This window comes from Salmo salar, chromosome ssa17, assembly GCF_905237065.1.
Source record: "Salmo salar chromosome ssa17, Ssal_v3.1, whole genome shotgun sequence".
NCBI classification, from domain to species: domain Eukaryota; kingdom Metazoa; phylum Chordata; class Actinopteri; order Salmoniformes; family Salmonidae; genus Salmo; species Salmo salar.
Genome location: NC_059458.1, coordinates 13991761 through 14017742, shown reverse-complemented (window position 1 = coordinate 14017742; position 25982 = coordinate 13991761). Strand labels below are relative to the sequence as shown.

Sequence of the window (25982 nt, the reverse complement as noted above, 5' to 3'; positions counted from 1 at the left end):
GCTGTTGATTGAAGGTACTTCATGTAAATCAAATCACATTTTATTGGTCACATATTTAGCAGACGTTATTGCTGTGGTAGCGACATGCAGTGCAGTAGTATCTAACAATTCACAACAGTACACACAAATCTCAAAGTAAAATAATGGAATTGAGAAATATATAAATATTAGGACAAGCAATATTGGAGTGGCATTGACTAGAATACAGTAGAATACAGTATATACATATGAAATGAGTAAAACATTATGTAAACATGATTAAAGTGGCCAGTGTTCCATTATTAAAGTGATCAGTGATTCCATGTCTACAGGGTAGCAGCCTCCAAGGTACAGGGTTGAGTAACCGGGTGGTAGCCGGCTAGTGACTAAGTTCTGAAAAGAGTACTGGGTGGAGGCTGCCTAGTGATTCATATTTAACAGTCTGATAGCCTTGACAGTCTCTCGGTCCCAGCTTTAATGCACCTGTACTGACCTCGCCTTCTGGATGATAGCGGGGTGAACAGGCCGTGGCTCAGGTGGTTGATGTCCTTGATGATCTTTTTGGCTTTCCTGTGACATCAGGTGCTGTAGGTGTCCTGGAGGGCAGGCAGTGTGCCCTGGTGATGCGTTGTGCAGACCACAACACCATCTGGAGAGCCCTGCAGTTGCGGACGGTGCAGTTGCCGTACCAGGCGGTGATACAGCCCGACAGGATGCTCTCAATTGTACATCTGTAGAAGTTTGTGAGAGTCTTAGGGGCCAAGCCAAATTTCTTCAGCCTTCTGAGGTTGAAGAGGCGCTGTTGCACCTTCTTCACCCCACTGTCTGTGTGGGTGGACCATTTCAGATTGCCCGTGATGTGTATGACGAGGAACTTGAAGCTTTTCACCTTCTCCACTGCGGTCCTGTCGATGTGGATGGGGGCGTGTTCCCTCTGCTGTCTCCTTAAGTCCACGATCAGCTCCTTTGTTTTGTTGATGTTGAGGGAGAGGGAAAGGTTATTTTCCACGCACCACTCCGCCCGCGCCCTCACCTCCTCCCTGTAGGCTGTCTTGTCGTTGTTGGTAATCAGGCTTGTTGTGCCGTCTGCAAACTCAATGATTGAGTTGGAGGCGTGCGTGGCCACGCAGTCATGGTGAACAGGGAGAGCAGAAGGGGGCTGAACATGCACCCTTGCGGTGCACCTGTGTTGAGAGTCAGCGTAGTGGAGGTGTTGTTTCCTACCTTCACCACCTGGGGACGGCCCATCAGGAAGTCCAGGACCCAGTTGCACAGGGCGGGGTTCAGACCCAGGGCCCTGAGCTTAATGATGAGCTTGGAGGGTACTATGTAAAATGACATGCTTCTTGTCATATCCTGTTCTAACCAAAACACTGCCACAATAGCTGTAACTGAAGGGGTTCAGTTAAGATTTAGTAAACAACTACATCAGAAATAAAATATGAGACATAAATGACTAAACAAACTCACCTCATAGGTCATAGGGCTGATTCATGGTGGGTTTTTATTCAAATGTTTTTATAAAGGAAAGCACAAGGATAAGATTGGTAGAACAATCTGGTGAAACAATGGCTGTAACATACATAAGGAAACAAAAATACAAAATGATTTAATTTTTCTAACTGATGATACCCAGCAGCATCACCCGGACATGTAAAACAAAAAAAATCTATCTTTCTGCATAAATTACTACTATTTCATTTTATTTATCGTCATCAGCCAGTCTATATCACACACGTGTTGGTTGAATTTGCTGTACAACTAGCCTATTGATCCAGACACAGAATTGCACTTGGTTCAGACATCGCTAGCTATGCAAGACTACAAATAGTATGGTTGCAATTTAAACTTCCATCTTTCAGATTTCTACAACCCTCACCACATTAACTGCCAACACAAAGTCCCATACAGAGAAGCCGTGTGTGTGTGTGTTTCAAGGGAAGAATAGATCAAGTCTAGCCGCCTACACTACCACGCGGTGGGTTTGTGTTCCTCTCTTATTAAAAAAGAACACCTCATTCCCCAGCCTATTGGAACCTCTGTTCGACAAGCAGCACTTCGTTTTTTCTTTTAACTTTGGAGACTCCAAAACTAAGGCGGAGCTAAAACCAGATTCCACTTGTAACAATGTTCATATCGAGAAAAAACCAAAAAAAAACAGGATTCAGCATGATACTACACTAAACAAAACAGAATGTTTCTTTACTTGAGGACAGAGTAGTAGGAGGAAGAATTGTAAAAATTGCTATTGGCCAGCTCCTGAGCTTGGCTTTGGATGCGTCCCAAATCTGACCTTATTTCCTTTATAGTGCAATGCTTTTGACCCATAGAGATACATAGAGGACTCTAGTTCCCAAAAGCCTATTTTAGCATTGGCAGCACCATTGAGGACTTTCACCATTTTGAAGTAGTCAACTGGGAGCAGACTTCCATTGGGTTGAAGGGAAACTTCGGGATTTTGGCAATGAGGCCCTTTATCTACTTCTCCATGGTCAAATGAATTTGTGGATACCATTTGTATGTCTCTGTGTCCAGTATCAATTAAGTTAGAGGTAGTTTCGCAAGCCAATGCTAACTAGTGTTAGCGCAATGACTGGAAGTCTATGGGTATCTGCTAGCATGCTAGTAGATAAAGGGCATCATTGCCAAAATCCCGAAGTATCCCTTTAACCCATTGGACGTCCCACCCAGTTGACTACTTCAAAATGCTCTCACAGACACCATAATGGGATAGACACAATGATGTGATGTCTATCTAAGTCTATGTTTTTATTTATTTAACCTTTTTTTATCTAAGCAAGTCAGTTAAGAACAAATTCTTATTTACACTGACGGCCTACTGGGGAACAGTGGATTAACTGCCATGTTCAGGAGCAGAACGACAGATTTTTACCTTGTCAGCTCGGGGATTCCATCCAGCAACCTGACGGTTATTGGCCCAACGTTTTGAACATAGCCCTATGTGAAAAGTCTATGGGTCAAAAGTAATGCACCACATAAGGAAAAGGGTGCGATTTGGTCCGCAGCTTTTGTGTTCTTCTCTGGTGAGGCGGGCTGGACCTGCAAACCCAGCCATACCAGCCCAGACAGAACTCTGAGGTAGATTAAACCAGTCACACATGGTCAAGATGACCATTCAATGTTCTTTAAAGACAACCCCGTCAATTTAGCGTAAAGTAAAACAGATTGTAATTTCATCATTAAAGTTAAGCATTTTCTATTAATATATTTGTTGAAGTAAAAAATAGCAGAGAAAAAATAAAACCGCCTTGACGTTACCTCACAATTTCACGCTTGCAATTCTTTTAAATCTATTCGTGTTTTTTATTTGAATTGTAGGCTATCTTGTCTTAATTAGGGAGATGAGATCAGTATGTGCAGCATTTGATGGAGGTCCACATCCTGGTTGTGTGTGAAATATGACAAAACAAGACACCTACACTGTCAAAGTCTAAAGAGACCTTACTATGGACTGACAGTAGTTCTAATAAAGAGTGGCTGTTCTTTTTAATGTAGCCTGGTTAGACCAGACTGAATACTGTGATCACCATGAAGTGAAACAGTGAAACGTCAGGGAATCAGTTGGGATCCTGCCAGGCTATGTAAAATGACTGTTATGATGTTAGAGGAAGGCACATTATCCAACCCATCATCTATTTGGCAAAACATCTGCTTCTCTATCAGTTCTCTATTCATAGATTGATTGACAGCTGCCAAACGGCCAATCCTACACATTTAATCTGATACAGAAAATCATGTCAGACATTAACCCTAAAAGCCTAATTGAATGATAATATCTTATAAAGACCAAAAATAAAAACCAGTAACACCTCACCAAATGAACACTTTTTGCAAGCAACATTTTTATCATCATATATCTTGGCTAATAAACTACCTATAAAACCCATTGGAAATCTCTTTTTCCTTAAGTCAACAGATTCCACAAAAAAAAGAATCAATCTCATGCATCTTTTAACATCACGCTGTAGGCTACTTGCCCCATTGCATCCACTTGGAGAATCCGTGGTAAAAAATACACGTCTTTTCGTTTATCAAAATAAAACATTTTTTCCTGTTTTGAAGGGGGGAATAATTGTTGGTTTTGTCCATTTTTACACCTCTGTCTTCGTTTTACACACCATGGTATCATTGCTGTTGGTTCCATCATACACAGTTGTTTGGTTGAAGCTGTGCAAAAGAGTTCTTACTGAAGTCTGGTCTGGTCCAATCAGGAGAGGCTGTGACTGTGACATCATGAGTCAGCGCCCACAGCATCCATTACTGCTCACAGAAGTCACCTGACAATACACACGACAATCAGGATCACTACTCCTACTATTAGCAGTGCAACAGTACAATTAAAACTATCACTTCCATCTTATATAGGGACTCATAAAGAAGCACCTACCTTATCGTTACTTGCTCTGTTGACTGTAGGGAGACGAATTGTTGGACGAATCCATTTGCTGCTGTGAACCATTTTCCTGAAGAGGGAAAAACTGTGTAACTTCACATCTTAATATCGTGTATTAGCACCATCAAGTAAGTAATGGCATGGGATGTAAAAATTGTATGTAAAATGGCTGTACTCATGATGAGACATGAATGAGAGGAGATCAACAGGATGAGATGGCAAAGACGAACCTCGGAACTTACGGCTGTCTGCTGCATGTGGGCGTACTGAGGCATATAGGCTGCCTGGACTGCAGCGTTGGCTGAAATATACTGCTGTCACAAGAAAAACAACAATATAGTAGATTATCTCAAATCGTGATTTAAGGGATACTGTACCCCTCAGAAGTTAGCCAACTCATTTTCTTTCACCCAATCCCAAATCACCCCCTAGTCCTTAGCCTCTGTGTACTTTAGATCTGAGTTTGCATCAGGTAAAATGAGACTAACTAAATTGCACCTCCCCCTTCCCAGAATCCCCCTCACCGCTCCACTGCTGCCCAATGAGAGATGGCCCATCTGCTGTGTCATGATGGCGGTGGGCTGCATTGTCATGGAGTGGTCCACAGAGGGCGACATTACAGCCTGCTGTAGCAGAGAGAGAGAGAGAGAGATTATAATTCTAGAATCAATACAAGGTCATCCTCATACTCAAATCCATTGAGGATCAATGGAAGGTCTGCAGGCAAAAGTATCTGGCTTTAAAATGATTGGAATTTGTGGTTAGGTTTAACTGTAATAACTCATTCATAACACTGATTCTGTACAGGGCTGAATAGGGACTGGTTAGACCAAGTGTAGTGCTGAGCGATTAACCGAAATGTTGGTTATTTTACATTTTTTAACAACTACTTGACTGATGTCGGTTCAATTATTTGAATTCCATTTTGCTCTTTTTTTTTGCTGAGCTCGATGTGCAGTTTCTGTAGAGATAAATCAGATCAAGCCTGAACTATGCGATGTAGTAGGGAGTTGTAGGTTCCAACAAGCCAATATTCTACATAGTTTAGCGAAGAAAACATGGTCATTAACTACAATGACCATAATCCATTGTGTGCCCGGTTTAAATTTGTCTGATCTGTGCGGAGTTGACATGGAGACAGAGAACAGAGAACGAGAGGGATAGAATGGAGTAGCTTCGCGAGTTTGAAAATGCAGGATCTAAGGGATTGATAGTTGGTTTTCAGCAGTCATAAAAGTATGCCTTATTTACTTTGAATGAAATCAAATGTTATTTGTCACATGCGCCGAATACAACAGGTGTAGACCTTCAGTGAAATGCTTACTTACAAAGCCCTAACCAACAATGCCGTTTTAAGAAAATACCCCCCCAAAAAGTAAGAGATAAGAATAACAAATAATTAAATAACTACTAAAATAGTGATTTTGTCAGACAGCATAGGCAGCAGCTTTATAGAGATGAGATAATGACTTGGAATAAAATAATAAAGTAATGGAATAAAATATTTTATTAAACTATAGTAATGTGAATAAATGATGGTCAATACGTGATGCACAGTAATGGTCAGTCACTACCATCATGGGACTTTTATTAATAGTTTTGTTCTGTGTTACAGAATTCAACCCACATACTGCACAGTGCATTTAATGTAAAAATAAATCAAAAATAAATATAAATAAAACCGTGATTATTTTGTAATAATCAAACAGAAAGTGAAACGATCTCAAAAAGCACTAATCGCTCAGCACTAACCAAGTTAAACTTGTGACTTCAAGTTAGTTAGACAAGCTCAGCACCCCCCGAAAATACATCTTTTTTAGGCCTTAGGTCATCCGTATAAGCCAAAACTCCTTGAGGGAGTGCACCATTTCCTTGTCAAAAATGAGGGGAAACAAACGCAGACACTTGTTCTACTTGAAACCATCTGCTGAGAGATGCAAATGGCTTCAGTCATAAGACCATGTCTGCTGCAGGCATTTCCTGTTGGCTCCATAAGGCAGTGGGAGCAGAGAGCTAGAGGCCAGAGAAGCACAATCGTATTTTGGTCCCAGATCACACCCTATTCTCTCAAACTCAACTCTGGACCATTTTTCATTGTTCCCCTCTAATCAGGGACTGATTTAGACCTGGGACACCAGGTGGGTGCAATAAATTATCTGGCAGAACAGAAAACCAGCAGGCTCCGGACCTAGTAGGGTAAGAGATGAATACCCCCTGCCCTGTTCCCTACATAGTGCACAACGTTTGACCAGAGCCCAGAGACAGTTAACTACAGGAAAAGAGAGCTCTCTGCTTTTGTCTCAGGCTCTGGTCAAAAGTAGTGCACTATATAGGGTGCAAATTCAGACGCAGCCTTAATCCACCGTGTCACATCCAGATGATAAAAGGAAAAGAGCTCAAGAGCTTAAACTCAACAGGGGAGTTTCCCCTTTAAATCCTAATCAAAACAATTGATTGGTTCCACCCTCACTGAAATATGAGGGAATGTTCCGGTTCCCAGAACTGGGCTTGTTTTGTTCTGTTCTCTTCTCTTCCCACACAGATTTTGGGGGTGTTTATTCTGCAGCGTTAGCAGAACTCGCCGATTAAAGTAACACATTCTGTTTTGAATCAGGGTATTTTTAACTGAGGTAACATGTCATATGTCAGCCTCTCAACATATACTATCAGTGGGATAAGATATATACAGGGGCGCAACTTTCACATTCTGAAATTGCATTTTTGTCCCCTCCCAGTTTTATAATTGGTATGCGATACAAAACGAGGTAACAGTGTGCTTTAGGACCATGCAGACGCCTCCTAGCGGTCGTTTAGGCTGTTAGGAGTGTTTATCCAACTGGATTAAATATATATATATACACACACTACCGGTCAAAAGTTTTAGAACACCTACTCATTCAAGGGTTTTTCTTTATTTTTACTATTTTTTAGTGAAGACATCCAAACTATGAAATAACACATATGGAATCATGTAGTAACCAACAAATTGTTAAACAAATCAAAATATATTTTATATTTGAGATATTTGATGCCTTGTTGACAGCTTTGCACACTCTTGGCATTCTCTCAACCAGCTTCAAGAGGTAGTCACCTGGAATGCATTTCAATTAACAAGTGTGCCTTGATGGGTTTGAGCCAATCAGTTGTGTTGTGACAAGGTAGGGGGGTATACAGAAGATTGCCCTATTTGGTAAAAGACCAAGTCCATATTATGGCAATAACAGCTCAAATAAGCAAAGAGAAACAACAATCCATAATTACTTTAAGCCATGAAGGTCAGTCAATACGGAACATTTCAAGAACTTTTAAAGTTTCTTCAAGTGCAGTCAGAAAACATCAAGCGCTATGATGAAACTGGCTCTCATGAGGACTGCCACAGGAAAGGAAGACCCAGAGTTACCTCTGCTGCAGAGGACAAGTTCATTAGAGTTACCAGCCTCAGAAATTGCAGCCCAAATAAATGCTTCACAGAGTTCAAGTAACAGACACATCTCAATATCAACTCTTCAGAGGAGACTGCGTGAATCAAGCCTTCATGGTAGAATTGCTGTAAAGATACCACTACTAAAAGACACCAATAAGAAGAAGAGACTTCCTTGGGCCAAGAAACACGAGCAATGAACATTAGACCGGTGAAAATTTGTCCTTTGGTCTGGAGTCAAAATTTGAGATTATTGGTTCCAACCGCTGTGTCTTTGTGAGACGCGGTGTGGGTGAACAGATGATCTCTGAATGTGTATTTCCCACTGTAAAGCTTGGAGGAGGAGGTGTGACTGTGTGGGGGTTCTTTGCTGGTGACACTGTGATTTATTTAGAGTTCAAGGCACACTTAACTAGCATGGCTACCACAGCATTCTGCAGCAATACACCATCCCATCTGGTTTGGGTTTAGTGGGACTATAATTTGTTTTTCAACAGGACAATGACCCAACACACCTCCAGGCTGTGTAAGGGCTATTTTACCAAGAAGGAGAGTGATGGAGTGCTGCATCAGATGACCTGGCCTCCACAATCCCCCGACCTCAACCAAATTGAGATAGTTTGAGATGAGTCGGACCGCAGATTGAAGGAAATACAGTCAACAAGTGCTCAGCATATGTGGGAACTCCTTCAAGACTGCTGGAAAAGCATTCCAGGTGAAGCTGGTTGAAAGAATGCCAAGAGTGTGCAAAGCTGTCATCAAGGCAAAGGGTGGCTATTTGAAGAATCTCAAATATAAAATATATTTTGATTTGTTTAACACTTTTTTGGTTACTACATGATTCCAAATGTGTTATTTCATAGTTCTGATGTCTTCACTACTATTCTACAATGCAGAAAATAGTAAAAATAAAGAAAAACTTTGAATGAGTAGGTGTTCTAAAACTTTTGACCGGTAGTGTACATGTCCCCCCCACTTCTAAAACAAAAGTTGCGCCCCTGGATATACAGTATATCTTCTTTTTTTATCACTATGTTTATGTATCAGAAAAGTAGCCGACAAACTGTATTATTAGTCGGATGTATGAGATACGCATGGTATACATCGTCCAACTAAATGTTTACTTGCATTATGTCTGTAGTCTGCATGTATAGCGCTGCGAACTGAGTAAGACATAGTTTCTTTCACTGTGTTTTTGTACCAGGGTAGAAGGGGTAAAATGGAGTCTGACAATCCATATTTTCTAGCACTGTGTGTGTGGAGTAAGAAAGACATCATTTCATTTCTCTTACTGGGTGTTGCATGATGTAAGGCTGGTGGGCCATCCAGGAAGGATTCTGTACCTGGCACATGAAAGGGTAGGGTTAACCTCATGCCACATTCTTCAAATTTACATAACATTTACATTTGAGTCATTTAGCACACGCTCTCATCCAAAGTAACTATCATCTTTTGATAATTTATATTGAATTAACTCCAGGATAATGATGTGCCTACCTGGTAGGAGGTGACAGGAGACATGTAGGGAGACATGGCTTGCTGAGCCATCATCCTATTGGCCGTTAGGGTGTAGGGAGAGGCATAATAGCCGTTCTGCATAGCAGCTGAGGTGGGGTCGTACGTGAGAGTCATCCCGCCCTGGTAGGACAAAACAGAACTTTCACACAAAACCAGATCCTTATCATCTAACTGTGACATTAGCATCACTATACCAACCATTCAATCAGTACCATGATCTGTAATGGGCTATGCACTAATGCAGTGGTTCCTAAACTGTGGGGAATGCCCCCCTGGGGTCGGCAGGGGGGGCACCGGTGGCATTGTGTAGAATTGCAGGAAATAAGCTTTAAACCTGCAAAATTCAGTCCACCAACAAGAGGTGGGAAAAGTACACAATAGTCATACTTGAGTAAAAGTAATGACACTTTTACTCAAGTAAAAGTAAAAGTCACCCAGTAAAACACTACTTGAGTAGTCCAAAAGTATTTGGTTTTAAATATGCTTGTATCAAAAGTAAATGTAATTGCTCAAATATACTTAAGTACAAAAGTACAAGTAAAAGTATAAATCATTTCAAATTCCTTATATTAATAAGCAAACCGGACAGCACCCTTTTATGTTTTTTGGATAGCTAGGGGCACACTCCAACACTCAAACGAAGCATGTGTGTTTATTGAGTCCGCCAGATCAGAGGCAGTAGGGATGACCAGGGATGTTCTCTTGATAAGTGCGTGAATTTGACCATTTTACTGTCATACTAAGCATTAAAAATGTAATGAGTACTTTTGGGTGTCAGGGAAAATGTATGGAGTAAAAAGTACATTATTTTCTTTAGGAATGTAGTGAAGTAAAAGTTGTCAAAAATAATAATAGTAAACTACAGATACCCCAAAAAACATTCTTAAGTAGTACTTTAAAGTATTTTTACTTAAGTACTTTACACCACTGGTCATGAACAGTTATTGTGCCCATAGAAATAGACAAGGTGCGTGTGCTCAACCGCCGGGGGGGTCCCGAATGCTGGGAGGGGGGCCCGAGTGAAAAAGTTAATGAACCCCTGCACTAACGAACTGGTCTCTCAGGATAGGATTAACACTGGGCTCTGGGCAAGTCAGTCAACACTAGACATGAGGTAATGCATTTATTCTTAAAATGGCCTTTATTAGTCTTGCAGGGAGAGAAAAACTTGCAGTTGTGGGTCCACCCACAGAGACATCCAGACAAACGAGACGGACAGAGAGGCACTTACTAGTCTGAGCTCTCCCTCTCGGGGCCATGTGCGACCGCTGGGGATGTAGGGACTGTGGCTGTGCCTCTTCCGCTGACCATCAGCAAACTTACACAGCAGGGGCTCAGAGGGAGCTGGAGAGGGAAAGAAACACATCGTCCTCACCATTATCGTCATTATTAGCCAAACCAAAAAGTGAGCATCGCAGCCCAACGCATGAGAGAATAAGAGAAAATAGGCCTTACCCGTAGTTCCAGGCGCCGTCTTGATAAACTTCCCATTGAAGTGGGCTATGACTGAGTTACACATCTCCTTGGACTCCATCCTGAGAACAGTAGACATAAGTCACACATAAATCAATGGGACCTAAATTAGAAAAAGTAGCAGGATTTGAACCCACAAACCTTCGAGTTACCGACATGGCCCTCCGTCAAACTGTTACTGAGCATTGAGATGTTCTCTCACCTGGCGAAGCCGACGCCTCTGCTGGCCCCGCTGTAGTCTCTGAGGACGCGGGTGGAGATGACCTGTCCAAAAGGCCTCAGCAGCCCCTCCAACTCCTGCTCGTCTACAGACACAGGCAGGTTGGAGATGTACAGGTTGGTGGGGTCCTGCTCCTGTTGCTGCTTAGAGAGAAGGACAGAGAAATGGATAGAGAGGTATTAGGATCATTTTCCTCCAAAGAATCTATGGTAATTTGGACAGCAACACCAACACCAATTCGAAGGCAATTAAATTAATATTTCACTCTGATTAAAATAATGCATTGACACGATTTGAGTCTGTGATCATATCCAAGCCAGGAAATCCAAGCCATAACAAAAAACATAACTGAACACGAGTTAGCTAGGGTTGTGTGTTGCCTTAGTAACGGTCACGTCCAGGTCATGTGGGGTCTTCAGTCAACAACTCTGTAAATGCGTTGTCAAGGACTTGAGTTTCTATGGCCCTTGATTTGCTCATAATGGCGACTGGTCTCTTTTTCTATTTTCTACACATCCTGTCCATAGACTTAACGATGGGTTCAGTTCTCCCATCTTTACCATTACGAGCTCAACAGCTAAGCAGTACAGTTATGCAGCTACCATACAGGCACACTGTGTTCTGCTGGCCTCGGCAGAAATACAGGAGCTAGCTAGACACAGGTCCCCTGAGAGAGAGAGAGAGAGAGCGAGAGAGAGAGAGAGAGAGAGAGAGAGAGAGAGAGAGAGAGAGAGAGAGAGAGAGAGAAAGCGAGCGAGTGAGCGAGAGACAGCAGAAATGTGCTGACAGGGAGAAATATCTATGGAAAAGTGGAACCGGTGAAACCGGGAGAGGGAGGAGAGCAGTGGTGTTAAAGTACTTAAGTAAAAAAAAAATACATTCCTTAAGAAAATAAAGTACTTTTTAGTCCTTACATTTTTCTTGACACCCAAAAGTACTCGTTACATTTTGAATGCTTAGCAGGACAGGAAAATGGTCAAATTCACGCACTTATCAACAAAACATCCCTGGTCATCCTTTCTGCCTCTGAACCTGGTGGACTCACTAAACACACATGCTTTGTTTGTAAATTATGTCTGAATGTTGGAGTGTGCCCCTGGCTATCCGTAAATTAAAAAAAAAAAGAAAATGGTGTTGTCTGGTTTGCTTAATATAAGGAATTTGAAATGACTTATACTAGTACTTTTGACACTTAGGTATATGTCACGTCCTGACCATAGAAAGCTCTTATTTTCTATGGTAGAGTAGGTCAGGGCGTGACTGGGGGGGTTTATTCTAGTTTTATTTTTCTATGTTGTTTGGTTCTAGTTTCTGTTTTTCTATGTTGGGGTTTTTGGATGATCCCCAATGAGAGGCAGCTGGTCATCGTTGTCTCTAATTGGGGATCATATTTAAGTAGTTGTTTTTCCCAACTTTGTGGGAGATTATTTTGAGTTAGTGCATGTAGCACCTCTTCATCATGGTTTGTTGTTTTGTTTATTATTTTTTGTATGTCTTGCATAGTTTCACATTAAAATAAAATATGTGGAACGATATTCACGCTGCGCCTTGGTCCGTTCCTACACACAACTCGTGACAGTATATTTTAGCAATTACATTTACTTTCGATACTTAAGTATATTTTAGCAATTACATTTACTTTTGATACTTAAGTATATTTTAGCAATTACATTTACTCCTGATACTTAAGTATATTTTAAACCAAATACGTTTAGACTGGTGACTTTTACTGGGTGACTTTTACTTTTACTTCAGTCATTTTCTATGAAGGTATCTTTACTTTTACTCAAGTATGACAATTTAGTACTTTTTCCACCACTGGAGAAGAGGAGCTGTTCAAATCATAGGTTGAGGCTGGAAAAAAGACCACCCTATTTCACCAAAGAACTATACAAACCAATAAGCATAACATCAGTAATTGGACATGGAACGTTAGCATAACATGCAAACTCATAACACAGCATAAAATGCTAACTGGGAGGATCCTAGCCCAGAGCACATTCATTTGTAGTTGCTGTGCTACGAGACAGACAGTCATAATATTTGCGTAACAGCAGAAAGCTGTCCGTCCTGTTCTGTGCGTGTGGACCGACTGTTTTTTGGCAGCGAGCGGGAGAGGGAAGGGAGGACATCTGGCTTAAGTAGAGAACGTGAATGGGGTCACTGCCTGAACAGCCAGCCAGTCAGCTGGGGTCATGTGACTGATTCTGCTGCTCTGCTTTACACACATACATACACACACAAATGCACGTACATGTACATTGCACGCACACACACACACACACACACACACACACACACACACACACACACACACACACACACACACACACACACACACACACACACACACACACACACACACACACACACACAGTCTACTGCTCCATATAATCTGTCATTGTAATTTACAAAACAGAGACAGACCTAGGGGCCAATGTTGTTCTGCTACCAGAAGAACACAGGGTTCCTCTCACCTTAGCCATCTGGGCTTGTATCCCACTGGTCTTTAGGGCATGGACCGCCTTCTGGGCTGCTGCAGGGCTGTCAAAGTCCACAAACCCATACCCTGGAGTCGGGGGGGAGCACAGAAACAACCTTCATATACAGTACTACAACTTCATATTAGTTTGCTTTACATTACATTGCAAATGCATTTTCTTAGTAGCATACCAGTGTGTGATACTATCTGACAACAGTAAAATACATCATTTATTTAGATCAATTGAAGAAATGGCGATAAATAGTAGACTACATGATACTGACCTTTACATTTGTTCGTTGTTTTATCGAGGATAGCCTTTGCCGATACGATCTTGCCGTATCTATGAACACAAGAAGAATCAAATGTTAACAGGATGTTGCTCTCTTATCCTTTAATTGTATTGATTATCATTACAATATGCATACATTATTGTTTTAAAGGTCAAACTATATTTCAATCTACAGATCCTCTCTATTTGGTACAGTATGTGCTAAGAAGGCTCAAAGGGTAAAGCTGGTTGAAATGATGTCTATACAATTCAGTTTACAACCCAAATATGGTTGTAGTTACGTCATTTCTACCACTTTCGCAGTTCGGCATGCTTGGGCGGGGTTCATTTTGCCTTCAAATACATGAATTAATACAAAAATACTGTATGCCCTATATCACAGACCGTGTCGATCTACTGCTAAACTTATATAACAAGGGCTGGGAGTCAGAACGCTAGGCTTGCACAAGAATGCATGACATCATCGCTGAAGGAAAAAGGCAGCCATTTAAGCTGCGCGAGCCAACCCGGGTTGTGAGTCTTGGAGGGAACATATCGAGCCTTATGACCACACAGCACACCGTGTTATTTCAGTAGACTCGTTTAAGAGAATCAATTCATTATTGTATCTTTAACCCCATTGTATCTTTAACCGAATTAACCCTCATACTAACTGGCATACTAAAAGGCACTTCTGCCAAAGTCACTGAATAATAATTAAAACAGACTAAAGACAAGAAGTTAATGCAATCCTTGCAAACACACATTGCAGTATTTACACAGTAGCATACAAATGTACATATAAATCTCTGAAAGCTTTGGGCACTGTAAAAATAACAATTTGACTCCCCACATAGGGACCGTGCTACATACACCCAGTTGTCAGAATATGTCAAATATGTGTGGTGGGATGTAGATGTATAAAGAGAAAACAAACATTGCTACAACAGCCGACATTATGTCAAAGAGCAGCCTAACGTTAGTCCAAAGACTAAACAACAGATGCCTAGCCTAACTATTTGTTCACGTCAACACTCCATGTTACAGTACCTGAAAAACAGCCCGTGTCATAAACTACGCTCAAATTCAGACAGAAATGCCAGAGTTGAAATGATGCCAAGCCGTTTTGCGGAACTGGTATTTTAAGGACGTGCATCATGCTTTGGTTGAACTACACACTTGGCTAACATTAGCCTGGTTGCAATGAAAGGCTCTTTCATTTCTGCTTTGTGCCGGTGAGCAGGCGAACACCGTTGGGAGCAAAACACAAGCAAACAACACAGCAACAGCGGCTGTTGCCCCTGGTAACATGGTTGAATGCTTCGCTCCATATGCTTGTGGTCCAGCAGAGGCCAGAGGCGCACAGAGACAAACCCAACCAAACATGACAATTGCTGCATTCACCAATCCCAATACTGTAGAAAACAGTCACGTTCTCTAATCTCTCGTCTCTACAGATACAGTATCATGTAAACACAGTTCCCATGGTTTAGTTGGTTGGAGGGGTGCTAGCTAGTGGCCTCTATGCTTGGTTCATGCATGGTCCATATGAATATGGTATTGGCATGTATAGTTGGAACAAGCTGTTCTAATTCATCATAATAATGTGTGTCAGTCAATCAGTGCTTGTGTAGACTTGTGTGTGTGTGTGTGTGTCTGCGTGTGTGTGTGTCTGCGTGTGTGTGTGCTTTCATGTTTATACATGTGCTTGTGTGTGTGTGTGTGTGTGTGTGTGTGTGTGTGTGTGTGTGTGTGTGAGTGTGCGCGTGTGCTTTCATGTTTATACACACGTGTGTATGCCTACGTGTGTGTGTGTGTGTGTGTGTGTGTGTGTGTGTGTGTGTGTGTGTGTGTGTGTGTGTGTGTGTGTGTGTGTGTGTGTGTGTGTGTGTGCTGAGCAGTACTCACGGCTGGCAGAGCTTGACCAGGTCCAGGTCAGTGGTTGCTGGAGGCAGGCCACGGATGTACAGGTTTGTTTTGCTGAGCTGGTCCCATCCTGTGGTGCTGCTGTTGCTGCTGGTGCTCACCGTGCTGGGGCTGGCTGGAGCCATGGGGTACGACTGCAGGAAGAGACAAGACACTGTCAGGTACACAGTAAACACACTGTCACTCTGTTGTCCTCCGTCAACAGTGGTGTTTGTGCCTCAACCAGGAAAGAAAAGGAAATCCTGGACAGACTAGAGATGAGTTTCAACTCAAGACACATTTGTAGTTACAGTGCCCTCCACTAATATTGGCACCCTTGGTAAATATGAGCAAAACAGGCTGTAAAAAATCTTTATTGTTTATCCTCTTGGTCTTTCATTGAAAATATTAAAGTAAAATAATTGAAAGAAAAAATTCATTCTTAACATAAAACAAATATTTTTTGAAAATATATGTGTGCTACAATTATTGTCACCCCTTCATTCAATACTGTGTGCAACCTCCCTTTGCCAAGATAACAGCTCTGAGTCTTCTCCTATAATACATAATGAGGTTGGAGAACACATACAGAATCTCTCTAGGTCCTTCATATTCCAAGGTCCACGCTTGCGGACTCTCCTCTTTAGATCACCCCACAGGTTTTCTATGGGGTTTAGGCCAGGGGAATGGGGTGGCCATGGCAAAACCTTGATTCTGTGGTCAGTGAACCATTTTTGTGTTGATTTTGAGGTGTGCTTTGGATCATTGTCCTGCTGGAAGATCCAACCAAGGCCCAGTTTAAGCTTCCTAGCAGATGCAGTCAGGTTTTGATTTAACATCTGCTGGTACGTGATGGAGTCCATGATACAATGTATCCTAACTAGTTGTCCAGGGCCTTTGGAAGAAAAACAGCCCCACAACATCAAAGATCCACCACCGTACTTCACAGTGGGGATGAGGTACTTTTCTGCATGGATATCTTTCTGTATACACCAAACCCACCTCTGGTGTTTGTTTCCATAAAGCTCTATTTTGGTCTCATCTGACCATAGAACCCGGTCCCATTGAAAGTTCCAGTAACGTTTGGCAAACTGTAGGCGCTTGAGTTTGTTGTTTGATGACGGCAAAAGGCTTTTTTATTGCAACCCTCCTAAACAACTTGTGGTTACGTAGGTGGCGTCTGATCGTAGCTTTGGAGATTTTCTGACCCCAAGACCCAACTAACGTCTACAATTCTCCAGCTGTGATCCTTGGAGATTTTTTTGTCCACTCTAACCATCCTCCTCACTGTGTGTGGGGTCAATATAGACACACGGCCTCTTCCAGGCCCATTGTTAACATCTCCTGTTGCTTTAAACTTCTTCGTTATTGCCCTGATAGTGGAAATGGGAATTTTCTCATAGCCATTTCCTGATTTGTGCAGCTCAACAACCTTTTGTCGCACATCATTACTGTATTCTCTGTCTTTCCCATAGTGATGGATGACTGTGGGAACTTGGCCTGGGTGTCACATCATATTTATACCCCAGTGAAACGGGAAGTCATGGCTTAACACTTAAGTATTCCTAATCACTCAGGTGAACTTAAAAACGTAAAATATGCATGGGAATATACTTCAGGTAGATTTTACTCAAGAATTTCTAGGGGTGCCAATAATTGTGGCAAACATGTTTTTGGAGAAAAATATTAAATTAACTTTTTCAGTCATTTTACTTAAATGTTTGTGAATATTTTGAATGAAAGACTAAGAGGATAAACAGCAAAGAACATTTTTTACAGCCCGTTTTGCTCGTATTTACCAAGGGTGCCAATATAAGTGGAGGGCACTGTATATGGTATTTACACAGGAGAGACAAGAGGACATCAGCTGCACACAATGTCACTGACTAAACACACACACCGGTAAGCAGACAAAAACACACACATATATGCACACAGACAAAGACACACCCATACACAGACACACACACCCTCACATACACAGACACACAAACACACACAGAGACAAACTGGTGTCCCTTGCCTACGGAAATATGAAACATGGCCTCCAGTGTGGCCTTTGTGCCACACCCAGAAAATAAATCTGGGAACCTAGGAAATCCCCCCCTCCCCAACAGCACACAACAACCTCAGCGGATTCCTGGACACACAACAGTCTACAGTCATGTCAATTCCTGTCAGGAAACGTACACAGTACCATGATGTTCTTCATGCTTTTACTCGAGGTGAGACGCAGGTAGCTGATAAGACCCACGGCACACTGAGCACAGACTGTCAACACGGTTCAGATATATACCTAGCTTCTCCTTCCTGACACGCAAGGCAAAACAGTGCACCCCCCCCCCCCCCCAAGCTAGTCTATAGTGTAACTGAATCAATCTAATCTTATGACGTGATAGGGTCGCGTGCCATTCTTAGCTGGTGACATGAGATTGAGATTCTATTTCACATAGACTATAAACACATCCTGATGTGTTCTTTTTCTAGTACAGTCTATGCCATCTTATCAAGTCATTTCCCATCTGGTTTTGGACACCCCACCCATGATGGCGTTCTAATGTGTATTGTGATATAATGTGTGAGTGCAGCAGGGAGATAACAAGGATATATGTGTGTGTGTATTATTTGACCCTAATCAACTGACAAACCACTGTGAGTTACACAGAGTCACATATTGGGTCAATGCATATCATTCTAGCTCCAACACTAACTTGAGGGCATCAGTGGTGGGAAAAAGTACCCAATTGTCATACTTGAGTAAAAGTAAATGTACCTTAATAGAAAATGACTCAAGTAAAAGTGAAAGTCACCCGGTAAAATTTTACTTGAGTAAAAAGTCTAAACGTATTTGGTTTAAAATATACTTAAGTATCAAAAGTAAATGTAATTGCTAAAATATTCTTAAGTATCAAAAGTAAATGTAATTGCTAAAATATACTTAAGTATCAAAAGTAAATGTAATTGCTAAAATATTCTTAAGTATCAAAAGTAAATGTAATTGCTAAAATATACTTAAGTGCCAAAAGTAAATCATTTGAAATTCCATATATTAAGCAAACCAGACAGAACGGTTTTCTTGTTTTAAAAATGTACAGATAGCCAGGGGCACACTCCAACATTTAGACATAATTTACAAACGAAGCATGTGTGTTTAGTGAGTCCGCCAGATCAGAGGCAGTAAGGATGACCAGGTATGTTCTCTTGATAAGTGTATGACCATTTTCCTATCCTGCTAAGCATGCTAAGCATTCACTTTGGGTGTCAGGGACAATATATTGTGTAAAAAGTACATCATTTTCCTTAGGAATGTAGTGAAGTGAAAGTAGTAAAAATATAAATAGTAAAGAACAGATACCCCCAAAAAACGTCGTAAGTAGTACTCTAAAGTATTTTTACCTAGGTACTTTACACCACTGAAGGGCATATAGTAGTTGTCAGCACTAGACACGCTACATGGCCCTACTAGACCTGACAGTAGTGGTGAGTTTGTGTAATCTGTTGAGCTCGTGCATCAGCTATTCATCTGTGAAGAGCACACTTCTCCAGCGTGCCAGTGGCCATCGAAGGTGAGCATTTGCACACTGAAGTCGGTTACGACGCTAAACTGCATTCAGGTCAAGACCCTGGTGAGGACGATGAGCATGCAGATGAGCTTCCCTGAGACGGTTTCTGACAGTTTGTGCAGAAATTCTTAGTTTGTGCAAACCCACAGTTTCGTCAGCTGTCTGGATGGCTGGTCTCAGTCGATCTCGCAGGTGAAGAAGCCAAATGTGGAGGTCCTGGGCTGGCGTGGTTACACGTGGTCTGCGGTTGTGAGGCCGGTTGGACATACTGCCAAATTCTCAAAAACGACATTGGAGGCGGCATATGGTAGAGAAATTAACATTAAATTCTCTGGCAACAGCCCTGATGGACATTCCTGCAGTCAGCATGCCAATTGCACGCTCCCTCAGAACTTGAGCCATTTTTAGCATGTTGTTGTGTGACGGAATTGCACATTTTAGAGTGCCCTTTTATTGTCCCCAGCACAAGGTGCACCTGTGTAATGATCATTCTGTTTAATTTGCTTCTTGATATGCCATACCTGTCAGATCGATGGATTATCTTTGCAAAGGAGAAATGCTCACTAACAGTGATGTAAACAAATTTGTGCACAACATTTTTGAGAAATTTGATTTTTGTGCGTATGTAACATTTCTGGGATCTTTTATTTCAGCTCATGATACATGGAACCAAAACTTTACATGTTGCGTTTATATTTTTTGTTCAGTGTTATATATACTGCTCAAAAAAATAAAGGGAACACTTAAACAACACATCCTAGATCTGAATGAAAGAAATAATCTTATTAAATACTTTTTTCTTTACATAGTTGAATGTGCTGACAACAAAATCACACAAAAATAATCAATGGAAATCCAATTTATCAACCCATGGAGGTCTGTAATTGGAGTCACACTCAAAATTAAAGTGGAAAACCACACTACAGGCTGATCCAACTTTGATGTAATGTCCCTAAAACAAGTCAAAATGAGGCTCAGTAGTGTGTGTGGCCTCCACGTGCCTGTATGACCTCCCTACAACGCCTGGGCATGCTCCTGATGAGGTGGCGGATGGTCTCCTGAGGGATCTCCTCCTAGACCTGGACTAAAGCATCCGCCAACTCCTGGACAGTCTGTGGTGCAACGTGGCGTTGGTGGATGGAGCGAGACATGATGTCCCAGATGTGCTCAATCGGATTCAGGTCTGGGGAACGGGCGGGCCGGTCCATAGCATCAATGCCTTCCTCTTGCAGGAACTGCTGACACACTCCAGCCACATGAGGTCTAGCATTGTCTTGCATTAGGAGGAACCCAGGGCCAACCGCACCAGCATATGGTCTCACAAGGGGTCTGAGGATCTCATCTCGGTACCTAATGGCAGTCAGGCTACCTCTGGCGAGCACATGGAGGGCTGTGCGGCCCCCCAAAGAAATGCCACCCCACACCATGACTGACCCACCGCAAAACCGGTCATGCTGGAGGATGTTGCAGGCAGCAGAACGTTCTCCACGGCGTCTCCAGACTCTGTCACGTCTGTCACGTGCTCAGTGTGAACCTGCTTTCATCTGTGAAGAGCACAGGGCGCCAGTGGCGAATTTGCCAATCTTGGTGTTCTCTGGCAAATGCCAAACGTCATGCACGGTGTTGGGCTGTAAGCACAACCCCCACCTGTGGACGTCGGGCCCTCATACCACCCTCATGGAGTCTGTTTCTGACCGTTTGAGCAGACACATGCACATTTGTGGCCTGCTGGAGGTCATTTTGCAGGGCTCTGGCAGTGCTTCTCCTGCTCCTCCTTGCACAAAGGCGGAGGTAGCGGTCCTGCTGCTGGGTTGTTGCCCTCCTACGGCCTCCTCCACGTCTCCTGGTAGCGCCTCCATGCTCTGGACACTACGCTGACAGACACAGCAAGCCTTCTTGCCACAGCTCGCATTGATGTGCCATCCTGGATGAGCTACACTTCCTGAGCCACTTGTGTGGGTTGTAGACTCCGTCTCATGCTACCACTAGAGTGAAAGCACCGCCAGCATTCAAAAGTGACCAAAACATCAGCCAGGAAGCATAGGAACTGAGAAGTGGTCTGTGGTCCCCACCTGCAGAACCACTCCTTTATTGGGGGTGTCTTGCTAATTGCCTATAATTTCCACCTGTTGTCTATTCCATTTGCACAACAGCATGTGAAATTTATTGTCAATCAGTGTTGCTTCCTAAGTGGACAGTTTGATTTCACAGAAGTGTGATTGACTTGGAGTTACATTGTGTTGTTTAAGTGTTCCCTTTATTTTTTTGAGCAGTGTATATATATATATATATATATATATATATATATATATACACACAATGCTGTGAAAAAGTATGTGACCCTTTCTGATTTTCTCTATTTTTGTATATTTTTGATACTGAATGTTATCAGATCTTCAATCAAAACTTAATATTAGATAAAGGGAACCTGAGTTTACAAATAACAAAAAAAATGGATATTTATTTTATTTATTTAATTAACAAAGTTAGTTTGCAACACCCAATTCCCCTGTGTGAAAAAGTAATTGCCCCCTTACACTCAATTACTGGTTGTGCCACCTTTAGCTGCAATGACTCCAATCAAACGCTTCCTGTAGTTGTTGATCAGTCTCTCACATCGCTGTGGAGGAATTTTGGCCCACTCTTGCATGCAGAACTGCTTTAACTCAGCGATATTTGTGGGTTTTCAAGCATGAACTGCTCATTTCAAGTCCTGCCACAACATCTCCATTGGGATAAGGTCTGGACTTTGACTAGACCATTCCAAAACATCAAATGTGTTGCTTTTTAACCATTTTCATGTAGACTTGATTGTGTGTTTTGGATAATTGTCTTGCTGCATGACCCAGCTGAGCTTCAGCTTCAGCTCACAGACGGATGGCCTGACATTGTCCTGTAGAATTCTCTGTTACAGAGAATAATTCATGGTTCCTTCTACTAAGGCAAGTCATCCAAGTCCTGAGGCAGCAAAGCATCCCCAAACCATCACACTACCACCACCATGCTTGACTGTTAGTATGAGGTTCTTAGTGTGGAATGCAGTGTTTGGTTTTCACCAGACATAATGGGACCCATATCGTCCAAAAAGTTGATTCAAGTTTGCCAAAAAGCACCTGGATGATCATCAAGACTCTCGGGAAGAATGTCCTATGGACAGATGAGTTAAAAGTCTAACTTTTTTGGACGACATGGGTCCTATGATGCCTGGTGAAAAGACATTCAGCACTACTGTTCTTCTAGAGTTTTCTAGCATGGAGTTTTTCCATTTCACCAGGCTCCAGAATGACGGCAGTGAAATATAATGAGATGAATAGGGGTAGGAGTTTTTCCTCGTCACATGGTCAGGAACAACTCCTCACCCTGTTTCTATGCATTGCAGAATGCACTATAGGCTATAATAATAATAGGAGCTTATATTTGTCCTTATATGTGTCAATTGGAAATGTGTTTTCTGCATATCCCAACTCCCCCATTACTCACAGCAATTAAGGTTAAGTGCCTTGCTCAAGGGAACAATAACAGACGTGTCACATTTTCTGGTCAGGGATTCAAACTAGCAACCTTTGTTACTGGCCCAATGCTCTAACCACTAGGCTACCTGCCGCTAGGCTATTTCCCCGGTGACATTCTTGCATGGAGTGCTGTCTACACTCGTTCCATCACAGTTCCTTCCTAGTACTACAGTCTGGTCTGGTGTGTCAGCGGGAAACTACCACACATTCTCTGAGGCAAACCAGAGCCCTCCTCTGCAAGGCATTTCCTTCCTCTTACTCATTAAAATAGCTCCAACCCTGCAGAAGCCACTCTAGAAAAATCTAGAATGGCATGCAGCAGTCCAATTCAACAGTGAATTAAGAAAAAACATGTTCTGCCTTCCACCATTTGAATGCATATTTACCAAAACAAAATGGCGAGTGAGATAAATTACATTAAGATGGCCACCACATTGAATTAGGGCTAGGCCTACTAATATTGTTAAGGATGGAGACATCCAAACCTACCCACAGAATGCACACATAATCACCTCCATCTTGTGGACTAGAATCACTGACGAAGCAAAGAATGAAGAACCATTGCATAACTAATTCTGATTAACAACAGATGATTATACCTATGGATATCTTTACGTGGGAGATATACTAAGCCTACCGACAGGATCTACACACCATCACCTCCATCTTGTGGACTAGATGGTTGAATCAGCAGCCCGGTCTCATAGACTAGACGTAAAAAAACATCACTCGGGCCAAGCTTCCTGCCATCCAGGACCTATATACTAGACGGTGTCAAAGACTCCAGTCACCCAAGTCATAGACTGTTCTCTCTGCTACCGCACAGCAGGCGGTACCGGAGCGCCAAGTCTAGGTCCAAAAGGCTCCTTAACAGCTTCTATCCCCAAGCCATAAGACTGCTGAACAATTAATCAAATGGTCACCCAGACTATTTTTTAAAACTTTATTTAACTAGGCAAGTCAGTTAAGAGCAAATTCTTATTTTCAATGACAGCCTAGATACAGTGGGTTAACTGCCTTGTTCAGGGGCAGAACGACAAGATATTTACCTTGTCAGCTCAGGGATTCGATCTTGCAACCTTTCGGTTACTAGTCCACCTGCCGCCCCAATTAGAGTTTTAGCAACAAGGAAATGGCACAACGATTTCTGCATCGGGCGAATAATGCAAACATCTAGCAACCCAAAGATTGCGTGTTCGAATTTCATCAGGGACAACTTTAGCATTTTAGCTAATTAGCTACTTTGCAACTACTTAGGATGTTAGCTAACCCTTCCCTTAACCTTAACCCTTTAACCTAACCCCTAACCTTAACCCTAACTCCTAGCCTAGCTAACATTAGCCACCTAGCTAACGTTAGCCACAACAAGTTGGGATTTGTAACATTGCATAGGTTTTGGAAATTCGGAACATATCATACGAATTGCAATTCGTAACATATTGTATGATTTGCAATTCGGAACATATCATACGAATTGTAATTTGTAACATATCATATGAAATGAGTCCAGGTTGGAATCAGTGGTGAACTACAGTGTGGAGCGGTAAAGAAGGACTGAAGTACCAACTCATTTAGATGACTACCTGATTACTAGGCCTATTGGAATCATTCAGGGCGGATATAGCTACAAATCGCAATCACCTCCATCTTGTGGACTAGATGGCTGAATCAGTGGTGAACTACAACAGAGCAGTGGTATAGAACCACTGACTTGCCTAGTTAAATAAAGGTTGAATAAATCAAATAAATACAAATGTGTAGCTACACCTGAAAAGGCTCATTATAGATGCATGAACGCCCATGTTCACTCCAGCACACTGACCCACATTAGGCAGAAGCTGAGCATGCCAGTCACTAGAAGGCCTACTAGGCTAAACTAACTCAGGTGCTGGAGCAGGCCTATACAGAACATGTTCTATTCTAACAATACCAACCAGGAATCTAACATGTAGTAGGCCTACATGGCTTCTGTCTGCATCATCATAACTATACTATATTATTAGGTTCTATTCCAGTCCTATTCTATTCAATGCTACAAGGAATCTAACAAATGGGACATATGAACTACAATATAAATGCCATACATTTGTATGACCTGTGTGGCCTATTTTCATTAAAAACATGCTGAAGAAATAATGTATTTCTCCTCCAAGACTTGGGGATGTAGAGATAGAATATCGTAGGCCTACATTTTGAAAGGCTGGGGAAATAAAACGGTGTATGTTAAGTGTATAGGTGATTCTTCTTGTGAACATTATAGCAATGTTATTATAGCAGTAGGCCTAACAAATGTTCAGCATCTAAACCTGGGTTACCTGGACCATATGGAGGATCTCTCTCTCCCTCTGTCCTCCGGTAAAAGAGTGCGTAATTCTATCATAAATCATATAGGCCTATCCCTTCATCAGTTACCTTCTGAATGAGCAATTCAATGCGTATCTGAATGTATTTTGTTTTTAAATCCTATTTAGGGAATCAGTCTATTTGGATGATGGTTGTTATAAGCCATTAGGGCCTAATACAATAACAGCTGCTAGATAGGGTATTCTGTAATGCTAATTCAAGGACAAAGCCGATAATATAAAATGGACACTAATGCACAGAACAGACTTGACCAAAATGTAGTGTAGCGCGCTACTGACAGTAACACTACATGACTTTGCAAACTGACTGTCGGTGAGCGGTGTTATAACATTATAATAACGACTGTCGCTTCTAGTGACCGTGTTAACTGAGGTGATAAGACAGTGGGCCGTACGCGCACTCGAATGCGTTCAAGGGACTTATGGAACCGTTTTGGACCATCCCAGCCAGGGCTTTTTTGGCCTACCTGCTTCCGATATGTGCTCTTCAACGGGTTGGCAGTATTTGCAAAGATCATCCTGGATAGCCTATTCCAGTTATTCCGAGATAAAAAGCTAGTTTACTCCAAAAAAACGAGGCTACATGCAGACCCGTTTATTAGAATCCAGTGGGTTTATTTGGACAAAATCCGCATATCGACCGGGTTAGAAATAAACTCCGGTATTTCCGTTTTCGATCCTGATTCAAATTTCCTTGTCGCGTTGTCACATCTGTAGGTTACCGGACATAGGCTACACTGCGTAGGTTATACGGTTTAATCCCACCAAAGTGTCGTCCAACCCAGGCAGAAAACTCAGTTCAGTTCATTAATCTACGACGTCCTGCTGACCGCTCCTGAGTCCCGCCTTCTACAGACCAAA

The 25982-nt window shown here is 42.1% G+C and overlaps 1 protein-coding gene across 11 annotated transcripts; it reads right to left on the bottom strand.

Annotated features, from left to right (window-relative positions):
• Positions 1–1464: 1464 nt before the first annotated feature.
• LOC106575166 (RNA-binding motif, single-stranded-interacting protein 1) lies at positions 1465–25982 on the bottom strand. 11 transcript variants are annotated; one of them, XM_014151425.2, is made up of 13 exons: positions 25589–25982; positions 15687–15838; positions 13792–13850; positions 13503–13594; positions 11008–11168; positions 10788–10867; positions 10564–10676; positions 9312–9452; positions 9107–9157; positions 4918–5019; positions 4624–4707; positions 4388–4478; positions 1465–4277 (listed from the first exon to the last, which is right to left on the bottom strand). In XM_014151425.2, exons 1-12 carry the CDS (start codon positions 25637–25639, stop codon positions 4395–4397), a joined length of 1170 nt encoding a protein of 389 aa, XP_014006900.1. In that variant the 5' UTR covers positions 25640–25982; the 3' UTR covers positions 1465–4277; positions 4388–4394. The 11 variants fall into 11 exon arrangements, with proteins under 11 accessions (XP_014006900.1, XP_045554803.1, XP_014006904.1 ...); XM_045698847.1 differs by having other exon boundaries at positions 4388–4463; XM_014151429.2 differs by having other exon boundaries at positions 4636–4707.